The sequence below is a fragment of the Myxozyma melibiosi genome (genome assembly GCF_037950935.1).
Source record: "Myxozyma melibiosi strain Phaff 52-87 chromosome Unknown BZA70scaffold_1, whole genome shotgun sequence".
Taxonomy (NCBI): Eukaryota; Fungi; Ascomycota; class Lipomycetes; order Lipomycetales; family Lipomycetaceae; genus Myxozyma; species Myxozyma melibiosi.
In genome coordinates this window covers 3,111,050-3,131,955 of record NW_027042915.1, presented here as the reverse complement: position 1 = coordinate 3,131,955, position 20,906 = coordinate 3,111,050, and the positions used below count along the sequence as shown (strand labels likewise).

The 20,906-nt window shown below is 51.2% G+C and overlaps 9 protein-coding genes across 9 annotated transcripts; 3 read left to right on the top strand and 6 right to left on the bottom strand.

Moving 5' to 3' along the window:
• Positions 1-409: 409 nt before the first annotated feature.
• Positions 410-1,724, bottom strand: BZA70DRAFT_43893 (uncharacterized protein). The gene has a single exon (XM_064915117.1). The coding sequence runs from the start codon at positions 1,438-1,440 to the stop codon at positions 643-645; it is 798 nt and encodes a 265-aa protein (XP_064771325.1). The 5' UTR covers positions 1,441-1,724; the 3' UTR covers positions 410-642.
• Positions 1,592-3,560, top strand: BZA70DRAFT_43902 (uncharacterized protein). The gene has a single exon (XM_064915118.1). It carries the CDS (start codon positions 2,008-2,010, stop codon positions 3,448-3,450), a length of 1,443 nt encoding a protein of 480 aa, XP_064771324.1. The 5' UTR covers positions 1,592-2,007; the 3' UTR covers positions 3,451-3,560.
• BZA70DRAFT_273358 (uncharacterized protein) lies at positions 3,534-5,470 on the top strand. The gene is made up of 2 exons (XM_064911816.1): positions 3,534-4,043; positions 4,108-5,470. Exons 1-2 carry the CDS (start codon positions 3,694-3,696, stop codon positions 5,363-5,365), a joined length of 1,608 nt encoding a protein of 535 aa, XP_064771323.1. The 5' UTR covers positions 3,534-3,693; the 3' UTR covers positions 5,366-5,470.
• On the bottom strand, positions 5,471-6,442 carry BZA70DRAFT_293561 (uncharacterized protein). The gene is made up of 4 exons (XM_064914414.1): positions 6,120-6,442; positions 5,915-6,021; positions 5,721-5,833; positions 5,471-5,654 (listed from the first exon to the last, which is right to left on the bottom strand). The coding sequence occupies exons 1-4, from the start codon at positions 6,298-6,300 to the stop codon at positions 5,561-5,563; spliced, it is 495 nt and encodes a 164-aa protein (XP_064771322.1). The 5' UTR covers positions 6,301-6,442; the 3' UTR covers positions 5,471-5,560.
• Positions 6,428-9,933, bottom strand: BZA70DRAFT_273353 (uncharacterized protein). Its single transcript, XM_064911815.1, has 4 exons — positions 9,714-9,933; positions 8,862-9,621; positions 8,704-8,784; positions 6,428-8,635 (listed from the first exon to the last, which is right to left on the bottom strand). The coding sequence occupies exons 1-4, from the start codon at positions 9,734-9,736 to the stop codon at positions 6,761-6,763; spliced, it is 2,739 nt and encodes a 912-aa protein (XP_064771321.1). The 5' UTR covers positions 9,737-9,933; the 3' UTR covers positions 6,428-6,760.
• Positions 9,934-11,480: 1,547 nt separating this feature from the next.
• BZA70DRAFT_43824 (uncharacterized protein) lies at positions 11,481-12,667 on the bottom strand. Its single transcript, XM_064915116.1, has 5 exons — positions 12,497-12,667; positions 12,303-12,417; positions 11,988-12,201; positions 11,845-11,901; positions 11,481-11,774 (listed from the first exon to the last, which is right to left on the bottom strand). The coding sequence occupies exons 2-5, from the start codon at positions 12,314-12,316 to the stop codon at positions 11,625-11,627; spliced, it is 435 nt and encodes a 144-aa protein (XP_064771320.1). The 5' UTR covers positions 12,317-12,417; positions 12,497-12,667; the 3' UTR covers positions 11,481-11,624.
• Positions 12,668-13,084: 417 nt separating this feature from the next.
• On the bottom strand, positions 13,085-14,738 carry BZA70DRAFT_234431 (uncharacterized protein; the record flags this gene model as incomplete). Its single annotated transcript, XM_064910295.1, has 6 exons — positions 13,085-13,333; positions 13,402-13,502; positions 13,560-13,901; positions 14,248-14,413; positions 14,534-14,586; positions 14,645-14,738. The coding sequence occupies 6 exons, from the start codon at positions 14,736-14,738 to the stop codon at positions 13,085-13,087; spliced, it is 1,005 nt and encodes a 334-aa protein (XP_064771319.1).
• Positions 14,739-16,828: 2,090 nt separating this feature from the next.
• On the top strand, positions 16,829-17,810 carry BZA70DRAFT_287597 (uncharacterized protein; the record flags this gene model as incomplete). The annotated part of the gene is made up of 2 exons (XM_064913966.1): positions 16,829-16,978; positions 17,040-17,810. The coding sequence occupies 2 exons, from the start codon at positions 16,829-16,831 to the stop codon at positions 17,808-17,810; spliced, it is 921 nt and encodes a 306-aa protein (XP_064771318.1).
• A 140-nt stretch (positions 17,811-17,950) lies between these two features.
• Positions 17,951-20,296, bottom strand: BZA70DRAFT_43382 (cAMP phosphodiesterases class-II-domain-containing protein). The gene is made up of 2 exons (XM_064915115.1): positions 20,241-20,296; positions 17,951-20,175 (listed from the first exon to the last, which is right to left on the bottom strand). Exon 2 carries the CDS (start codon positions 20,065-20,067, stop codon positions 18,127-18,129), a length of 1,941 nt encoding a protein of 646 aa, XP_064771317.1. The 5' UTR covers positions 20,068-20,175; positions 20,241-20,296; the 3' UTR covers positions 17,951-18,126.
• Between the last annotated feature and the right edge of the window lie 610 nt (positions 20,297-20,906).

Here is a 20,906-nt window from a genome sequence, read left to right as displayed (position 1 = left end):
CTTGGCTCCTGCTAGAAATGCGTTTGCACCGGCGCCATCTCTCTCGTTCTGTACTGTCGTTATCATCGTTCTTCGAGCTGAGGCTTTCCGAGACTGCTGACTGTGCCGATCTCTACACATGTACGCTGGCAGATCCTGATCGCTGGAACCTCAGCAGCGCTGCCAGCGCAATCTAAAACACCAGGTTACGAATATCGAGTATATTTCTTAATTTCTTCACCGCTTGACTGCTTGGCGACCCAATGCTGCGTACAAGAATCTAGGATCTCTTAAGAAATTTCGATTGTCGACCAACCTCGTTCAATCTGACGGGGTGTGGCGTACTCCAAGATACATCAGATACACCCGACACGTCGCCGACTATCTTCGTAGTCCTTCCCCGCCGTCACGGAAAATAAATACAAAAGTCAAGCCCCTCACTTTCACTGCACTTTACTGCACTTTACTGCTCTTAATTGGCTCTGTTCTCTCCTTCAGCGTTCGTGAATCAGCCAAATCGGCACATTCCGTCATCGCCTTGTTATAACAACGCAGCAGGGGGACGACTCATCCGATGACTTGCCTTCAGCTTCTTGCTCGTCATTCTCGAACGCTTCGCTCGCATGGCGTTTTTCGCGCGTGTCCACAGCTCGTTAGGTAGTATCAGTCCTTTGGTATCGCACTTAATATCTCATCAAGACGCGCCCGTTTCTGCTGCAAAACGTCTTCCTCGCCAGCTGCTTCTCCGTCTTCTTCCGTCGCCAGACCTAGTAGCGTATCCAAACTCTTCTTTTTCCGCTCAAATTCGGCCGATCTCTTTCCGTCTTCATCTTCTGCGCTTTCCGTCTCCACTGTCTCCACTGATGATGCTGCTGCTGCTGCTGCGGATTTAGTGCTAGCCTGCTCCATCTTCAGCAGCTGCCTCATTCCCTCGCTCTGGAAAGGTTTCTTGGCCGTCTTCTTATCATCGGTCGCCGATATTTGTATCGTTTTCAATCGCGCCCGCACATCTTCATAGCTCCGGTCTGGGATAAGCATCATCGCCATCTTTCGACCATATTCCTGCTGCTTTCGTAAACTAGTCGTACTAGCAGAGAAATCAGAGACTGCCCGTCTGAGCACGTCCAGCGCCAAAATCTCTTCGGCGGTCCACTCACTCTCGCCTTCCGTCTGCCCGTCTAAACTCGTAGACCCCCTCGTTCGTTTCTTATTCTTCTTCTCAGCTCTATCCTCGCTATCGGTCTTTTGTGTAATCCTATCGCCGTGCATAGCCAGACTTGACACTGGTGTGGGCACTCGCTCCGACAGCGCAGCTTTTGCGAACGACGAAGGCGTCGTCCAGCGTTTCAGCTTACCTGTCTCAAATAGCTGAAAAAGAGGGCTACCTGCAGCTTTCTTTTGTCCGCCGGTAAGCTGGGGTATCGGATGAGTCGGCATACTGAAGATGAGATCGGAAATCATGTACAATCATTGACAGACTTGATATCAGACTCTCTGCGTTCTCCACTCCGCCCAGATCCCCAAACTTCTGCTCGTTCCAAGGCTCTTTACGCACTCTGTAACTTCTAGCAGACTCAACCGGATAATATCCAGCTCGATTCAATTAGCCACTCTCCAACAACAACTCGCACTCAAAACCCACGCGATCAACGACGACACGCGTCCACCCGCAAACCAAACAATACCGAGCCCTGACCCCATCTTCCCGCTTACATAACCACCAATAAAGGGAAAAAAGTCACCCGGCCGCCATCACGCCCCAGTTCTCGAATCCGCGGCTCTCACAATTTTTGCTCTGCGGATTTGTCCAAATTACCCTCCTTCAAAGCATCAGTCGAAGCCCTGTTGTCAAACGGTCCCAGCGCGTGTCGGATCAGTCCTGAAGCAGCTCTGTGCCTTGAAATTGGACACGAATAAAAGGACAGGAAGAACTGAAGCAAAGGAGGACTCTTGTTTTGGAAACATTCTGTTTTGGACAAAACACTGCAAACAAGTTCCTGCGCGTGTATCAAACCACATCCAAAAATAATGGACGCGATCGATAGCTTCAACGCCGCGTCGGCGTTCAACACAAACACACCTACCCGCGAATCTGACATTCGTTCGTCGAAGCGGAGTCGCAAGCACGGCGGTCACGGTAGCGCCGCCGACGGTAGCAGCGGGGTGGACAACTCGTCCGGCGCCGCTGCGAGGGTGTCGGGAAGCGCTGTGGGTGCTGCTGCAGCGAGATTAGGTGGTCGAGACGAGGTCGACGACGATGACGAGAACGATCAGGAGCGCGAGGGGTTCAATACCAACCAGTTCATCTCCTACGGCTCCGGTGACGTTCTCGATCCGCAGCTCGCAAACATCAGCAAGCCCCCTTCTGCCGCGTCTTCGAAACGCTCAAATTCACAGGCCAGCCGCCAACGACAAGCAGCACATCTCGCGAGATCGTTACCGGACGGCGTGCTCGAGCAGTTGGGTAATCCGGCGGCGGTGTCGCTCGCGATGGCAAACGAGCAAGGAATGGCATTGACCGAGGACGCGCAGGACGCCGTCGCTGCTGCTGCCGCTGCCGTCGTCACCGCCTCGATTGCCGCGACGCTTGCCTCGACGCGTGGCGCCGGAAACTCAGCTACCTCAGCTGCTGGCGCAGAGTCGGACTCGATCGTGCCCGCGACCGTGAAGAAGCGGAAACGGCAGGCGAACTTGAACGACGCGCGAGATCAACACCGAGAAGGCGCGGCGTCGATCACCTCACCTCTGAACCTGATCCACGACCAAACCGGTCTGGGACATCCTCACCACCATCAGCAGCAGGCGCAAGCACAGCAGCAGCTTCCCCCGCCGCAAGCTCGCAGACAGGATACCCACGCAGGACTCCCTCCTGTCGCGGCCGTCAACGGAGGGTCGTTCACGCCTGAAGAGACCGTTGCGCTTGAGACGTTTATGCAGGAATACGGCCGCGAGCACGATCTCGACCACGAGGGCCTATGTCGGCGTGTGTGGGCGAACGAGCGCAAGAAAGATAACTTCTGGGACGCGGTCACGAACGCGCTTCCCCACCGCACACGCGCGAGCGTGTACAAGCACGTTCGGCGGAAATACCACCCCTACGAGCAGCGCGGGAAGTGGACACCTGCTGAGGAAGAGCAGTTGCGGCAGTTGAAGGACGAGTATGGCGCGCAGTGGAAGATCATCGGGAAGCATATTGGGCGGATGCCAGAGGACTGCCGCGACCGATGGCGGAACTACGTCAAGTGCGGGACTAGTCGGGGCCAGAATAAGTGGAGTGTGGAGGAGGAGGTGAAGTTGATCCAGATCGTGAATGAGATTCGGTATAGTCACCCTGGCTCGGAGGTCAATTGGACTGTTGTGTCTGAGAAAATGGGCGGCATACGGTCGCGGATCCAGTGTCGGTATAAATGGAAAAAGTTGACCAGAACAGGCGCGGCTTCGGACATTATGGGTATTAATGGGCAATCTTGATTTCGTTTTCTTTTTTTGTTTTTTGTGTTATTGTATACTTTTAGGCCGTCATATAAATTGTCAGTAATTTGATAAAGCCGTTCTTTCATATCCTGTGCTGCTGGAGCGATGGAGTAGAGTAGTGAGTCAGATTTTGACTTTCAGGGGCTTTCGGGAAAAGAAATGTTCAAGATTAAGCCATCTCCATCGCAGCCTGTTACAATCGGAGCACTTTTGCGTATTCTAACATACTATGCGTGAGAGATGATTGCCAGACGACTCTTAACCAGACAATTATGTCGACGACAACCTCCAATCCTATGCATTGCCTCGCAAGCCTGCGCTGCTGCCATCGCAGCTCGCCCGACACCGTTCCGCGAGGTGCGACAGAATTCAACATTCACACCGCCGTTCCTGCAGCGCCTGCCGGATACGGTCAGCACCATACTTGAGAAATCAAGGAAAGGTGAGCTGGTCGAGGGAGCGGCTGTGACGGTGCACGGATGGGTGCGCAGTGTGCGGAAGCAGAAGAAGATTGCTTTTGCGCAGATTATGGACGGGAGTAGCGACCAGATGATTCAGCTCGTGTTTCTGGATCCGAGTATAGCTCTTGAGTACGTTCTCTTTCGATTTTTGTCTGGGTGATGATAGATTGAGTGCAGTGCTGACTGTGGGTAGTTTAAAAACCGGAGTATCAGTTCGAGCTACAGGAAAGCTAGAGGTAACCCCAACACGACAAGACCCCTACGAAATCTCAATCACCGACCCGATCGAAATCCTCGGCGACTACGCCTCTCCCACCGACCTCTACCCTCTGCAAAAGAAGTTCATGACGCAAGAGTACCTCCGCCGCGAGCACCCCGCGCTGCGATTTCGGACGCGCGTGAACGCAAACGTGATGCGGTTGCGGTCGGTCGCGATCACGGCGCTGTCGGCGTATTTCCTACAAAACGGGTTTTTCCAGACCCAGCCGCCGCTCATCACGTCTTCGGACTGCGAAGGTGCGGGAGAGGTGTTTACTGTCGCCAACTCGTCGTCGTCGTCGTCGGCCGGAGAGCATTTCTTTGGGCAAAAGGCGTACTTGACGGTATCGACGCAATTGCATCTCGAGTCCCTGATGATGGGTCTCACGCGCGTCTGGACCTTAACCCCTGCGTTCCGCGCCGAAGAGTCAATGACGAGCAGACATCTGAGCGAGTTCTGGATGCTCGAGGCCGAGGTTGCGTTCACGAAAGATCTCGAGAGCGTGATGAGCATAGTCGAGGGCATGATTCGGTCTGCGGTCACGAGGATGAAGAGCGAGGGCGTGCTTGATCAGATTCTGAGCTTGAAGCGCATGCTTGAGAAGCAGAAGGCGACGGCGAAGGAAGGAGAGGACGACGAGGAGATGGTTACCGCGGACGAGGTGTCTGAGCGATGGAACACGCTCGTCGCAACCGAGCAGCCTTGGAAACGGATAACATACGAACAGGCAATCTCCGTCTTGCAAGATGCGGTCGCGCAGGGCAAAGTCGAGTTCCAGCACAAGGTAGAATACGGCGAGAGTCTGAAATCCGAGCACGAGAAATGGCTCGCGCGGCACTACGCGCAGGGCCCGGTTTTCGTCACAAACTACCCGGCCAACATGAAGCCGTTCTACATGCTCCCCGGGCCGGACGGCACTGTCGAGTGCTTTGATTTACTAGTTCCGGACATGGGCGAGCTTGTGGGCGGCAGTCTTCGCGAGCACGACTACGAGCGTCTGCGCGGCGCGATCGCGGCGTCGGGGATGGATCCCGAGCCGCTGGAGTGGTATCTCGAGTTGCGCAAGTGGGGATCTGTGCCGCATGGCGGGTTCGGGATGGGATTCGAGAGGCTGATTTGTTATTTGGGCGGGGTTTATAATATCAGAGAGGCGATTGCGTTTCCGAGATGGATTGATCATTGCGCGTGCTGAGGCACGGTCTATTTGTATATATGCGTTTATCACTCTATCTATCGGTAAGAGGAAAGTAATAGAATACTGAAACACGAAACTCGACACTGTTTCGGTACAGAAACTGTCTAATCTATCAGAAAGGCGCAGACAGACGTACAAGTCAAACAGCGGCTCAACAAGAGCGCCGTGCCCGTTGTCCTCAGAACGTCAGAACTAGATATGGATATTCGCAATAACAGACTCGATGATCATCGAGAAGGTAACGATGTTGCAAATATTCCAGACCAGCGATCTCAACAGACTCACTCTAAACAGCAGAAACAGACTTAAATACTACACAAAACCATGTAGATAATCGCAATAAGCAACGTACCTCTCAGACGAAACAAAGATGTACAGAGTATTAAACAAGACCCTGAGCACAGCATACGAAACAGCATACAGATTCTGCCGGAAGAAAGTTAAAGGGCTTGAATTCATCGCTAGCTACAGATCACGTCTCCCGCGTCAATGGTTAGTAGTACTGCGGCACTTGGTTATACAGATAGGAAGGGGTGGAATACGTACGACTGCGCCGACGAAGAGGGGGAAGCATTCGTGGCCGTTGCGGTGGGCTCCTTGGCATTTCAGTGCAATCCGTTGAATCGATTTGGGAATTCCTTTCGCATCGAGATCTGACGTAGAAGAAGAACCAGAATATTAGCACCCACTTCACCAACGCAAGCGGTCCGACGACTGAGCGCAAATATCGCCAGCAGCAGCTACAACTCACCCTCAAAGTTTCCCCGCGGAACAGTATTACTGAACGGTGCTCCGTAGTAGCATATTAGCAGCAGCGAAAACGTATGCGGAAGCAGACCAATCACCCAGACCACGGGGATCAAAAGCGGCGAGATGTTGAAGCACAGCATCGCGTGCTCCATTTTCCAGAGAACGTCTCCTGATCCCAGCATGTTGTCGTGTTGAGTGGGTAGTGCTACTGTGTCGCTCTGGCCGGTGGGGTCCGGGTGGTGCTGGTTGGAGCGATAAATATAGAGAGGGAGGGGTGTTGGATATGTTTCCTGGCTGGGAGACGGGAGTGTTAAACCAGCCTGCAGCGTAAATTAGTTACCTTTCAGGAAAGCGCAAAACACAGCCGTACGCGTCGCTCCACCCATCAGATTTACACTTCTTTCACACCACTTTCCTGACCAGAACGTAGATTTTATCTATTATAGATTAAGAAAAAAGAATGTCTACTTGCCGATACGAATGAATAAAACAGTATAAACAAATATATGCAAAAATTTACCCTTTATCATATGCTAAACAATATGCACAACATAAGCCCCCCTCAGAATACATGATTTCTCTTCCCCCCACGTTAAATAAACAATAAAACTAGTAATATATAGTGGAAAAAAAGGTAAAAGGCTACATGACCACACAGTCGCTCTCCTTCGAAGGCTTGGGGATGCCCATCTCCTCAAAAGTCTGCGGCGCTTTCTTCTTCCTGGGTGCTTGAGCGCCTTTTCCAGCGAATATCTTGTCGACGCTGTTGGGACCCGCATCGGGGTCAATAATCATCGACTTCAGAGACGAAGAGTTCACAGACGTGGCAGCAGACGAGACGCTCGACAGGCCAGTAGAGACAGTCGAGGCACTCGTCAAGGTCGTTGATGTGGTCATGCTCGAGAAAGACTCGTGTCGAGAGCCGAGCTCGGGTGCGCCAATGTCGTAGAACTCGTTTCCGCTCGATCGTCGACGAGAGTCTGCGTACTGAGATTCGCCTTGCTGCAAATAACCAGTCGAGGAGGTACCCTGAGTTTGGGGAACCCGCGGAGGCGAGTACCTTGGACGGTCCATCGACACCCGGGGCGATGGACGCGGTGACACATTGGCGCTGCTACGTCTCCTGTCTTGATCGGGAGTCAGAGCCGGAATGTTTTGGAATGGTGGGGGCGTAGCGACTCTGGACGCCAAACTCGCACGGGGAGCAGGAGATGTATTCGGCTGCGGCGAGGTTCGACCGTAGCTATTCACAGGAGTGTATTGCTGCTGCGGACGTCCTTGGCTCCACTCAGTAGGAATACTAGACCGAGGGCGATAGTTAGGAGACACGGAGCGGTTGTCGTTTGTCCGCACCGGTAGGCTGTTATAGCCCAGCGCGGACTCAGACACGCTTGACTCCATTGGCGACGCTGACACGCTTCGGTTCTTCGGCACTGGTTGCGCGAGATACTCGCTTCGTAGTGGCGACTGAGATGACCGTCGATACGAGTTTCCGTCTCTGGCCATGTCCATCTTCGGATCCAGAGTATCATAGCCTTGAGCAGACGACCGTCTGGAACTAGCGTCGGTCAGGGAGAAAAACATGTTTTCTTCTTGCTGGCGAATCTTCACGGGACTATCGGGTGGCGGGGACAGAACAGCATTGAATGACGCTCGGTGCGAGTTCTGGTCCGGCATCCTAGGACCGGCAGGAGAAACGCCTTTGCTGCTCGAGGTAGCCCGCCCTCTCTCTTCAAACTGCTGCTCTCCTACAGCAGTAGCAGCAACAACAGCAGCAGCAGCAGTATTAGAAGGCAGTGCAGCCTTCCCATTCTCATTCTTCTTTTTCCTCTGCAAAGTCATCGAGCGCTGAATATTCCTCTTCTCCTCAAGTCTCTTCGCGTGGAATTCCGTCGAAAGTTGTCGTTTAAGCGACAGCTCGTTCAGGCGGTTGATACAATCCTGGCTGTTCTTAGCCGCTCCAAGGTTATACCATCGCTTCGCCTCCTCCAAGTTCTGCGGCATGCAGATACCTACTTCGCAAAAGTATCCCATAGCAAAATACGCCTTGACGTTTCCCTTGTCGGCTGCTTTGCTGGCAAGGCTGACCGCCAACTCCTCGTTCACAGGGAAATTGTAGTCAGCGTCACCGGAGAAGTACCAAGAGCTCAAACCCATGTATGCAGAGGGATCTCCAGACCGGCTTGCGAGCGCATAATAGTGAAGCGAGATCGGGGGATCGTATTCACAGCCCAGTTCGCGAGTCTGCCACGCAACTCCTAGCCGTACCTGCGAGGCTGATACCGAAAGGAGCGCGGCTTGTTCTAAGAATTTACGCCCCAGAGCGGGATTGCTGAACAGGGAATCACTTGCGCCCGACCACTGGGGATCTTCGTCTAGGAGTGCTAAGCCGTAGATATACGCAGGTACCGGAACATCAAAATCGGCTTTCTCGGCCGCGGCCCGCAGGTAGTTGAACGCTAATGTTGGGTCTCGAACTTGCTGGTGAAGACCATTCAGATAGATCAACGCAAGAGCCTGTAGCAGTGCAAGTTAATATTTAGAGCTTCATAAAATCACAAATCAAGGAAGTAAAGGGAGCTTACAAAGCAGCAGCCACAGTCGTATTCAACAGCACCTCTTTGAAAGCAATTGACAGCTTCCGCAATCCTCTTCTTTTTCTCGTACTTTATCGCAATCATGGTTAGCAGATCAGAAAAAAACATTCTAGAGATGCAAAGCATATATAGGGAATTCTGCATACCATCATTCCCATGCGGTAGTACGCGCGCAAGAATCCAGCCTCTGCTGCTTGCTGATAATACTCGAAGGCCCTGGTCTGACTCTTTTCCATCCCTCTCTGACCTTTCTCTGACCAGACTCCCTTATAATAGAGCAGCTCAGGCACTTGATCAGTGGAAAGGGATTGAACCAAGTGCAAGGCACGGTCTAACAGTTCCCGATCCTGCGGGGGAAACATATGTGACGACGTGCCATGCAAGCGAAAGAGTCGCAACGCCCATTGCAGCTGACGAGAATAATCCGCCTGGCCAGCCGCAATAGCAGCCCATTCAGCTTTAATATCACGAAGTTCCATGGGAAACGAAGGTGGCAGGTTGACGCCTTGGGTGGTCACCATAGGGAAACCTGGCTCGGGAATAAACTGATTGCTTGGTTCGCTTGCCTGCGGTCTGGCCGGACTTCGGGATTTAGGCGACGAGCTGTAGACAGGTCGAGGACCGCCGGGCGTGGAAGGTCGAGAGAGCGGGGTCGTGTGTTCGGTGGAGTATGCAGAAGGCGAGAGGTCACGATGCGGTTGATAGTTGGGATCAAGTAGTCCGCCAGGCGCTCGCGAGCGCGAAACCGAGCGCTGGCCTGAATCAAACAGAAACATGTTTTCAGTCTCAGCCAGCGGTTGCTGGTTTGGAGCAGTGTACTGGCTTCCGGAGAGCGAGAGGTTCTTGAAGCCATCGAGAGGCGAGCGGTCTTGAAAGCTACCGGGGGCCGCAAAACCACCGGTATAACTGAACGAAGAGGTCGTCAGTAGGCAGTTGAGAAGACGCAAAACGCGTAGCTATGTAAGCAAAACACAACAAAACTGCCGTTGAGATCTTACCGGTCGTCCACGAAAGAGCTCATCGTTGGAGATGATGAAGCTGGCTGTCGCACGAAGATTTGGCAAGGTGCTGATATTCAAGCTGGCGCGCGTCAGGTCTACAGGCAAACAGGAGTTCACCGACTCAAGCAGCAAAAAAATCAGAGCGCAAGCTTCGCGGGCAGAGAAAAAGAGCGAGTCCGACGGGTGGACTGCGGAAAGCTGGGACGATGAGTATGGGATGGTGGTGAGAAGAGGATGAGTTTGGCGTACTTGGGCTGGTCGCGATTAGAGTTCAGTTAAGCATTGTTAGCGGCAGACAGAAACAGGTTTGGGTACCTGCGAGCCGGAAGCTGGGACGACTGCGAGCAGAATAGGGATTCAGCCCTGAAAGCTGCGGTATATTTTATTTTGGGTGCCAGAGTGCGGCCGGTACTTAAGAAAAAAAATCTCTGAAGTGAAAAAAGTCTGCGGTTTGTGGTAAAATGGCGCAACAATGGCGGTGTTGGGCCAGTTGGAGGTTACAGCGCAGACGAGTTAGACTCTGGGGATACCACTGCAAGGCTGAGTCGCATCCTCAGCCGCTCCTCTCTGCCTAAAAAAAGACAAGAGGCAGAGTAAACACTGCGCCCTGCGCCATCCGCTGCTGTGGCCCTTGAAGCAATGATGTCTTCGATAGGAAGTAATCGGTGAATTACCGGCTATTGCTCTGATAACGCGCATCGTGGCCAGCTGCCTGGCTTTGCGCAGCAGCAGCGGCCAAGCACGGCTGTCTGTCAAGGCGCGTATGCCGCTGCCGGCGTACGACTAAACTCCGCTGCCTGTTGACATGACTTGACATCACCACAGCAGGCAATTGTTCCTACACGGTCTTCTTGGTAGAAGGAAGTGAAGCATTTCAAATCACATACTATATAAACACTGATAGAAAGGCAGTATACAGATATAGACAAATATAAACAAACAAACATAGCCGAGTAAACAAACAAACTGCGCAGGGCAACCAATAACCATAACTCAATATCGCCAAACGACCTCAACCTGTGAGGCGCAGATTCTCGTTAATGCTCCCACCTCTTCTCCTTCTACGCACCTAACCCTTACAGGTGACTGTGAGAACCACCTTAAAAGAACAGCTGAAGTATTCAGGCATTCAAGTTATTCATCGTTAAATAGCCTACCCGCCGAGACGCTGCAAATGCTCTTCAGCGAATGCGCGGATCTAATCATATAACATAGTCTCAGTAATAACGCGCATTAGTCGAAACGCCCCTGCAGCTCTTCTGTGCCTTACATTCTCTGTTCCACTTGATTACTTCGGTAGGTTAGGGTGTTTGATCTTCATTTATAGCAGATGCTACATGTCACTGAGGATATTCGTTGTGTGAAAGAATTGCGGGACTGTCCTAGTCGCGCGGTCCTGTAGTACATTTCACAATTTCAGCACCGAGTCGCGCAACCAACACGATCGGTCGCGCACTTCTTACTCTCTGCACAGCAGTATTTTCTAACAAATGATATCATATACTTTATTGATAAACAAATCTTTTGGTTATCGATTCTATTCATAAGAACCATAGAGCTATACTGTAGAAGCGCGGAAGACTTCTCCACGAATGCGCGACCCAGTGCCAATATCATCATTGTCGCGCGACTCTCTTCTTGGATACCAGTACACCTAAACCACCGACTAATTCTTCTATGGCTTTACTGTATTCCAGTATTGGAAGAGAGATGAATATTTCACGAAACACGCGCTTCAATATCAGACACACTCCGACCACCTTAGCTAAGCGCAAACACAGAACAATGCATTACTAAAAGCACTCAGTATATATAACATTAATATGCAATTTGTACAGTCTTTCTTTCTCTGATGTTTCTTCACCCCCCCCTGCCTTCGATTCATTTCCCTTCTCATCAGGCTGCCGCTCAAAACTTCCAAACCCAGACGAAAAACAAGAATACAAACAAGAAAAATCCAACCCAAGCACGCCAACCAACGCCTGATCGCTCTGCCATTCGCATCATGCGCTTATAAGTTCCTTTTAATCTCAATCGTGTGTTGTCGAAATTGTCTTCCTGTTATATGTAAAATTCTGTTAGAAAGAAGGAGAGGGAAAAGATATAAACAATTGTGAAGAGGAAGTACCAATGAACCCATAAATTTGGAGGAATCCCGAACTTCCTCACCAATTTTAACCGTGATCTAAACAACATTACCACAGTTAGCATAAATCACTTCCATCATGACAGCTCAACTCCACAATGACAATCTCAAATAGGCCCACACACATCTTTCAGCATCCGCACCCGCGCAGTCAACCCCTCGATCTCATTCTCGTTCTGCGACTCTAAGCCCGACATGACCGAGTCCGAGTACTGGCCGCGCGCGTTCGGCGTCGCTGTCTTGAATCCCGGCGAACCTGGTCGCGACGACGCGCTGCTGTCGAAGCCATCGAAAAGCTGCGTTCGCGTGTCGCGTTGGTGGAGTGATGAATTCCCGAATCTAGACAATGAATGTCAGTATTCTGTAATCTCTGCTTCAAACACAGCATTCCATTCAGGTTCAATGCCACTTCTGCCCTCAATACCTCATCGCGAACTTACCTAGAAGAACTCATCTCGGAAAAATACTAATACAACCCAAACACGTAATTGTACTTTCAATTGTTGATCCCAAACTAGCACCACAAATCAATATCCCACAAATTCAAATCGCTTGCTGTATCCCCCGCGCAAAAAGTACTTTGTTATTAAATAACCCCCCTGACTGCTTTTTAAAAAACAGCACGAACGCGTACGCAATTGCTCGCTAAATCCCTACTTCAACAGCAGACGCAGAAATACCCTATTGCCCGGCACTCGAAAACTTTGCCGTCAGAGAATGAGCGTGTGTGCGGTGGAATGGGAATGCAGGTCGCGTGAATAATGTGCTTGTTGGTTTAAAGATTGCACCCGCCACTGATAACCGGACTACGTAGCGCGCAGCAGTGGGCAAAACTACAAACTTTAATCGAGGACTTACGCGGATGTCATATGTAAACTACTCTTTCAAAATGTGTTTTGTTTACTCTAGCTTTTTTGTATTCAAACACGGTGACTATTGAATAGAGCAAAGCCAATTCAATCAAAACTACCCGTGAATTTCGATTTTCATTATATAAGGACAACGTACAAAATAAACTACTGTACAACCGCGCCTAAACCTACAGTCAACAGCACCACCCCTTCACATCTGCATCTCCTCCTCCTGCGGCTGAGGTACAGTGTCAACTTGGTAGTCATAACTCACTGGCGGCGAATCCGATCGCGTGAGCTCGATCGCGTTGGGTGCGTTGGAAGGCGCCAGCGATTCTGTCTCGTACTGAACAAATGACAGTCCGAGAGGTCTATAGAAGGCGTAAGTCAGTACTTTCCTCTAAACTGCAACTGGATTCAGAAACACAGACGCACCTGTTGCCATAGCTGTAGCCAGAAAATTTCTGAATCGCAATATCCGCCATCTCCTGGTTCTCAAACTCAACAACGCCAGATCCCTTTGAACGACCACTCGGCTCATACTGAATCTCAGCACGAAGAACCTTGCCAATCGTCTGGAACAGCTCTACTAAATCTTCGTTGCTAGTAGACCACGGCAGCTATAAACCGACCAACTTGTTAGCGCCGTAACCAGGTACTCTCAGCAAAGTCGTTAGACTATACTCACATTTCTCACGTGGATGGTATTGCTCGGGGAGCCGTTTCCAGTCGCGCCATCGGTGAACTCATTCGGTGGCGGAGGAGGATTATGAGGTCTATCAAACGACCCTTGATATCCGCCCCTCTCACCACCAAAGCCACCTCTGAACCCACCCCGGAAACCACCCCTAAACCCACCGCGGAATCCAAAGCCACCTCCACCGACCGGAGGAGGCGGACGAGCAAACCGATCTTCCCGTACAATAATCCGCTGTCCGTCGAGGTCGTATCCGTTGAATTTCTGAATCGCGTTCTGTGCATCCTCCCGGGTCTCGAACGAAACAACACCCGACCCCTTTGATTGACCATCCGGGGTTGAGCGAATATCTGCTCGAACAACGTTTCCGGCTTGCCTAAATAAATCCTTCAAATCCTGCCATCCGATATTGAAAGGAAGCTTTTTTGTTTCGGATATCAACATTAGCCTCACCATAACCTTTCTCCAGTTTCCACAAAAAAATAAATAATCTAGTTACATTTCCAACAAAGAGTTGATTCCCCGCTGATTGACCTTGGAATCCTCCGCCGCCCATATGTGGTGGTGGTCCGTTGTATCCGCCGTAGCCGCCTCGTGGTGGCCCGTTGAAGCCTCCTCTCATACCCTCCGACCGAGGGGGGCCACGACCTGCTTCACGATCCTACATATACGCAACAATGCCCATATCAGCCAACTGCAAACTTCCACTGCACTTCATGTGACCACAGTTTGTTCTCCTTGTGCAATCCGTCGTATCTTTGAGTGTTTCCAAAAGCAAAGCAGTATCAGATTTGATCCAAGTGCCAAGCTAACCCATTTTGAGCAGGATATTGCAACAGATTGAGAGAGAAGGGAATGATGAAGCCATTTGAGTCAATAACGAAAATGATGTGGTAAATACCTCGCGGACAAAAATATTTCTGCCATTGAATTCTTGACCGGTGAGAGAGTTGATAGCATTTGTGGCATCCTCACGCGTCGCGTATTCAACGACACCGCATCCCTGCATAATTGAACCAAACACGTCAGACATACATTCCAAAAGAACCAACAGTGACGAGAATTATTCGCTAAGTTGACTTTCTCCCAAAAAAATGTATCCAAAAACTTTGCTGATATATACCTTCGAGGCGCCACTGGGCAGAGTGAGAACATCGGCGAAAACGACATCGCCGGCTATGTATAATGTTAATACCGAGATCGATAGCAGTCGAGTACAGACATCTGCACAAACCTTTACGCATGAAATCCTTCAGATCAGTCCATCTGACATTATATGGCAGATTGCCGACGTAGACGCGACGATCTTGGTTGACTGTGTTGGGCATGCTTCTGCCGAAAGAACGGGAATGACTGGATCCTGAATGACCGCCGTAGCGTTGGCCTACCGGTGAGCGCTCACGAAGACTAGGTCCGCGATTCGGGGAGGGGCTGCGTGAGTATCGGCGATTAACCGGCGAGCGAGATCTGTCACGAGACTAGTAGACAAAAACGAGAGAGTTAGTCACAGAAAGACATGTCTGTGAAATGGGAAGGGTGGAACCACGTACGTCGTATTGATCTCTTCCGCTGTAACCACCGTCGTAGTAAGAGCGTTGATCGTCTATGTTGGACACGGTCAGTAGAGTGAAGCTACAAGCAGGAGCGATGATTTTCTAAAATGGCCCTGCACGTCAGGGTTCTCGATGGAGCGAGAATGTTGACAGCAGTATCTGAGACTAATCTGACCAGGCGGGAAGGTAGAGTAGACTCGTGCTTGCAGTTTGGAAGCAAAGCGATGAAAAGAAAGCCGGAAAGGAAGGAGAATCAGACAGGGGAGGGGAACATACCCATTTATAAAGAGAAAGGAGTGCGGTGGCAGGCAGAATGCGATAAACAGTAAAAGATCCGCAAAGACACCGAAAGTGAGAACAGGTCAGATGCAGCCCGAGAAGAGAAACCGGGCTCGCGTTGAGTCGGGTTCGATCGCTTATGTAATATACGAAGGGGTAGCTATTTCCGCTATCGAGGGTATTGTACTAATTAATATGCCCCGATGACGTAGATTCTGCAACAACCGAGTCTGCAATGGGTTTCTGCAGTTGCTGATTCGCAAGAATATCGTGCATATGCCGGGGGGTCTCCAGCTGCTGCAGCGGTGAGAAACAGCAGCGACGATGCCGGTTGCCAGCGGGGCGAGGCACATGACGCTACGCAGGTTGACGCCGAGCGGAGGAGCCGCGAGGGTGGAAACCTCAAAGCGGAGATCCGACGGAGCTTGAGAAGAGCTGCAGTGCGCCTGTAGTGAGAGCGAAGAGAGGAAGAAGGCTTGAAGCATATGGATCAGGTTTAACTATGTTCGCATAGAGGATCAGCTGGGCAGAGACGAGTGGATGTAGAGATCGAATCTCTTGCTAAGTTGCTGTTTACTGACTGGCAATTGTCTGGAAAATTGTTGCGTGGATCCGTACGTATAGAGGACTATCACTACACTAGTAGCCGGAATTACGATTGTCCCCCGCCTAGCTCTTCCATATCTACGATAGAGCGTCTACATCAAAACCAATCAAGAGCCAGTTTGGTGACCAATGTCTGATCAGTCTAGCTGCTGGCTCAATTCATAGGACGGCAGGTATCATATAAGCATCGAGTAGTCAGCGAATCTTGAAATTTCTCCGAGAAAACAGCGAACAGCAGAGACTGAAGTTCGGACCTTGGATCCATATAGGCGTGATCCGGTCTCGTGCCAGAGCGACAGGGCTGCAGTGTCCACGGTAGATGATAGCATAGGCATAGTTAAAACTTAAGCGTCTGATATACCCGTTGGATATCACAACCGATCAATATAAACGGGTGAATATCTGCTCGACGGATTCTTAAAGATCCTGAACAGATCCAGTTCAATAGACGACACACACACCCCTCGCTTGGCGGATATCTCGCGAACGCGGCATTCCGCCCAATCCGAGCCGCCAGAGATATATCTCCTCATTCCTCTCAGCTGCTTCTGCAACGTATTCTTCTGTTAACACGAAATCTACGGAAATGAGATGGCCACGAAGCAGCTGCACGCGTTGCTCGGCCCCGATGACGCGTGTGCTTGGGCCGAGGCGAGAGTGGCACAGCATACACAGCCACAAGAGTACGCCAAACACGCGGAGCACGGCAAGGACGGAGAGGCAGCTTGCTCTTCGTTATATCCAGCATTGATTTACTCTACAGCTGCTTGGGGAGATCACTCTAGTTTGCCGCATTCATCGTTTGTTGTTTGTTGCCGGCTGGTCGGTCTGTTTATCCCTTGACTCCAGAGATCATTGTTGTCAGGCCATCGGGACAGCGCGAAGTGGGATCTAAACCGGACGCATAGATTTTGACACGTCCTCACTCATACAACAGTACTCAGCTCAATAGCGCATACACTGCCAGTTTTGACGTCGCTATGGCATATATTGTTGAGAAGCTTCAAGCAATACCAGCGATATTCACGGTGCGAATAGCGCAGCTGCTTTGCAACCTGATAATTCTCGGACTGACAGCGTGGCTCGTCGCGAACTATTACTATCCAATTTTTGGCTTCATTCTCTTCTTGGTATGTTCTGCTTTATATCTATATGCTTAACGAGTCTCTGATTCTAACCATTCAAAACTAGACCGTCGCAACTTTTCTGGGCCTGCTCTACCAATGCATAACACCCCAGATCCTTCCCCGGTTACACAATCCTATTGCCGTGCTGGTGATTGAATGTCTCTCAATTCTACTCTGGTTTTGCGGGTTTATTGCCGTCACTGTCGAATACTTTGACTACGTCCGCTGCGAAGAGTCGAATTCGGACTCGTCGGATTCGTCGTCGTCGTCCTCATCTTCATCAAAGCTTCTCTCCCGCGACAGCACAAAACATCACACAGCCTCCTGCAGTTCAATAAATTCCCACACCAAAGCCGTGATCTGGTTCTCCCTCTTCCAGCTTCTTCTTCTCTTTATCACGACCGTCAGCGTGGTCCGCTTGTTTATAAGCTACCGCCGCGAAGGCGTCGAGACTCAAGCTTCAGGGGGCCGCTCGGTTCCCGGCGCAAGCTTCTTCTCCCTCGACGCGATCAAGACAAAGCTGTTTGGCCGTCGCCGGATGCAGAGGTCTGGAGCGACAATGCTAGCTGAAGAGGAAGACGACGCGTTCAACGCAAGCGACTACGACTCTCGCGTCGACGGAGGAGCGGGGTCGTATAGCGTCTACAACACCGGCGGACGAATAAACAACCCGTACTCTGCACCAACTGCGAACCCGTTCGAACCCAGCGGCGGAGCTCAGCAGTACGAAATGAGTGATTACAGGAGCTCGAGTGCGAATCCTTACGACGATGATTCGGATTACGAGCACGTCGCACATCCTCCCCCGCCATCATACGCGACAGACCTACGGTAACACCACGGGGAAAAGCTAAAATTTATGACGGGGAATATGATTTGTATGATAGACTGATAGTAGCGTCTAATAATGTATTTGTATCCTGCTTGTGAAGACTAGGACATCTGGCTATCTCATGTAGCGTAACTCGCTACTTTTCGCCATATAGATTTGGCTGATGTATAGAATCAAAAATTGGACTGGGTATATGAGTACAATTAACGCAGCCACTGCAAAACTCCAACAAACGAGAGATGAAAAAAGATCCCCTGACCTTGACCTTATGGAAGTACAACAAATCAAAGCATATTTCGATTACATATGAATCCTAGACCTAGAATACCAAACTTTGTCCGGTTCGAGCCATCACAAAGCGCAATCCAGCCAAATCCTCTTCTTCCATCAAGAGGGTCTCGAGCTCGGCGAGGATAATGTCCTCTGCGTACAGCGGCCCAGATCCGGACTGATTCACAAACTCACCACCACCCGCTGCAAGCACCTGGTCGCCGTCAACCAGTCCCTTGACATGATTGATAACGACGATAAGACCAGCCAACGGACCTAGTGAATCGCTTGCGGCTGACCCTCGCTGTTGCTGCTGCTGTGGAGACGGTTCTGAGACTGTCGACTCTTCTGGAGAGGTTCCTGGTCGAAATGGCGGGTTGCTCAGTAGACTCGTACGTCTTTGCGATTGCAATTTGCTGCTGTTGTAATTTGCATTGCTGCCACTGGACGCGTTAGCCGACGCTGTAGGCGGATTCCGCAGATAAACCACCGGCGCATCCAATTCTGGCGGCGGCTCAGAAAAGCCCTGCAGTAGCGGCGTCGACGAAGGAGACTGTATGCTGCCCCCACTGCCCATACTGCTCACGCTGACTGACGACGCCCGGCGGGAGGTAGCGGGCGAGTACTGGTGCATGGCCTTGTGTTTTGAATGGCGATGGTAGTGGGGATGAGGGTGCAAACTGTACGGGTGGCTCAGCTGGTGTGACTGTTGGTTGCTGCTGGGAAGCTGCTGTTGAACGCTTAAAGGCACGTTTGAGGTCGATAGGTATTTTGGGTTGTCAGCTGCAAAATGAACGGAAGGGACGTTTGTAGAAGGTGATGCGTATCCGGTCGGTGTGTGGGATACAGTCTGCTCCTGATCAAATGTAAAGTCGTCAAACGAGCGAGACCCATGGCGTGAGTGTATGCTACCAGTGGTCGTAGTGGTGTTGTCGTCAATCAACTGACCGGGCATGTCGCACTTCAACAGACTGGCAAACATCTTGAGCTCCTGGATCAAGAACGTCGGCGACAGATGACCAAAGAGCGAGTGCTCAGGCTGCACGGACGCATACGAGCACTCGATGAATATCGCAGACAGCTTGTTTCTTCCAAACTTGCGCGCAGCAGCAACCCACACCGGCCGATTCCGCGGATCAATCGAGATCGAATCCGGCTCGACGTCACCAAACATCAAAATCTCTTTCCCCGAAGCGATATCGCGAATGAAGAAAGCAGAGGACTCGAACGCGCGCGAAACGCCTCCATGCTGATGCAGACATCCGTGCGAGACTGGGAACGCGCGGATTTCGAGCCCGTTCGCGATGGCTTCGTAGTGCTCTTCGTCTTCGAACGAGTTATCGATCGGCGAAATTGGCGGCGCGTCCTCGTCTTCTTCTTCATTTTCTTCTTCGGAAATAATAGTGTCTTTCACGTAGTACGCCTTTGTGTCTTCGACGTTTGTCCGAATGTGCTGCGACGAGGCGGCACAGTCTAGTCTTCGCAAAGTGACGAGGCCGATCGGCTCGTCGCCTTCGTTTGTCATATTAGGCCAAATCACGTTATTGAACATGTATTTGAGAATACAGTCAACCACCCAGGGTAGTCCTGCGAGTACTTTTGGGTTGTCTGCCGTAAAACATGACGAGTTTATGACAAAGCCCGCTAGATGGTCCAGATGCGCGTGTGTGACACAGACGGCGGCGACCAATTCTCGTGCGACGTAGGCTGCATTCGTGAGTTTGCACGGGTACGGAAGAAGTCCTGTACCGAGATACTGTGGCGCAGAGGTCGAGTTTGGACCGGGAAAAGAAGGGGATGGCGAAGAAGAGGCGAGAGGAGCAGGTGAAGACGCGGGAGGTTTTGGCTGTGTGGGGGATGGGGCCGATAACAGGAACGACGACAACGGAGAGACAGGCGAGGGACCGCTTACGTTGGTGCCGCTAAAGCCAGATATAAGAGGGGACAGAGAAGGGTCGGAATATCGGATAGCGTTCTGAATGCCAGACATGTAAGTGCCGGCGTCGATAGCGACTATCGAGTCTTTGATCCACGGCTGCGCATAGGATTTGACGAGATTTCCGGATATACCAAACTCAAGCGGCCCACCTGAGGCACCCTATACAGCAAGAAAAAAAATAATCAGCAGAATGAAAAGATCTGTATAGAGATTGGGGGGCGTACGAGTATGATGACCTCGAAGGTGGGACGGTCGGTCTCCTCTAGAGTCGCCGTTTTTGGGGACGCGTATTGTTGAAGCGAGGGAACCTATGAAAGCTGATCTGCACGCGGGCGGAGTAACTACTGCTTCGTCAACAACTGCGCGAACAGAAAAGGAGAAGATCGAACAACCGATAAGGATGCGGCGAAATAACTTACTAGTACTCGGGCGAGCAGATCACCGGTATCGCGACGGCAGCGACAGATACCTGGGGTGAATACAGGCGAGATATGAAAGCTAGCCTGCAGAGAAAGCTGAAGGACAATGCAGACTCGGCAAGATGCAGTGTAGAAGCACCAGGATCCCGCACACCGGTCCGGAAGAGAAAGAAGAGGGCGAAATAAGATTGAGGTGGAGGACTATCTCTCCAGGCAAAGCCTGCTTCTATTATAATGGGCTTGACAGTAAAATGGGCAAACTAAGGTTTGATTGTAGACTTTTGTTCTCTCTCGCTCTCGGATTCTGGCTTCGGCGCTAGTCAGTTTGGGTTTAGTGTGGATCACTGCCAGCGCTTCTAGAAGCAAGGGAGTTTTTAGCTGGGGCTGCGCCGCTGTGCGCATAGGACCACGCTGGGCAGTGATAAGCCTCGAGCACGACGGCCAAAGGCTTTTTAATGAAAGATTGCGATA

Coding starts and splice junctions, on each gene's coding strand:
- BZA70DRAFT_293561 (XM_064914414.1), bottom strand. CDS start 6,300: ATGCTGGGATCAGGAGACGTTCTCTGGAAAATGGAGCACGCGATGCTG. Junction 6,022..6,119: donor TCCGCGGGGAAACTTTGAGG/GTGAGTTGTAGC, acceptor CTTCTACGTCAG/ATCTCGATGCGAAAGGAATT. Junction 5,834..5,914: donor CCCTCTTCGTCGGCGCAGTC/GTACGTATTCCA, acceptor CGTGATCTGTAG/CTAGCGATGAATTCAAGCCC.
- BZA70DRAFT_43902 (XM_064915118.1), top strand. CDS start 2,008: ATGGACGCGATCGATAGCTTCAACGCCGCGTCGGCGTTCAACACAAAC.
- BZA70DRAFT_273358 (XM_064911816.1), top strand. CDS start 3,694: ATGATTGCCAGACGACTCTTAACCAGACAATTATGTCGACGACAACCT. Junction 4,044..4,107: donor GATCCGAGTATAGCTCTTGA/GTACGTTCTCTT, acceptor GACTGTGGGTAG/TTTAAAAACCGGAGTATCAG.
- BZA70DRAFT_43893 (XM_064915117.1), bottom strand. CDS start 1,440: ATGATTTCCGATCTCATCTTCAGTATGCCGACTCATCCGATACCCCAG.
- BZA70DRAFT_43824 (XM_064915116.1), bottom strand. Junction 11,902..11,987: donor GGGTGCGGATGCTGAAAGAT/GTGTGTGGGCCT, acceptor AATGTTGTTTAG/ATCACGGTTAAAATTGGTGA. Junction 11,775..11,844: donor CCAAATTTATGGGTTCATTG/GTACTTCCTCTT, acceptor TACATATAACAG/GAAGACAATTTCGACAACAC.
- BZA70DRAFT_43382 (XM_064915115.1), bottom strand. CDS start 20,067: ATGTCTGGCATTCAGAACGCTATCCGATATTCCGACCCTTCTCTGTCC.
- BZA70DRAFT_273353 (XM_064911815.1), bottom strand. CDS start 9,736: ATGAGCTCTTTCGTGGACGACCG. Junction 9,622..9,713: donor AGCTCTTTCGTGGACGACCG/GTAAGATCTCAA, acceptor CTCTTCGTTCAG/TTATACCGGTGGTTTTGCGG. Junction 8,785..8,861: donor ACTACCGCATGGGAATGATG/GTATGCAGAATT, acceptor ATTGCGATAAAG/TACGAGAAAAAGAAGAGGAT.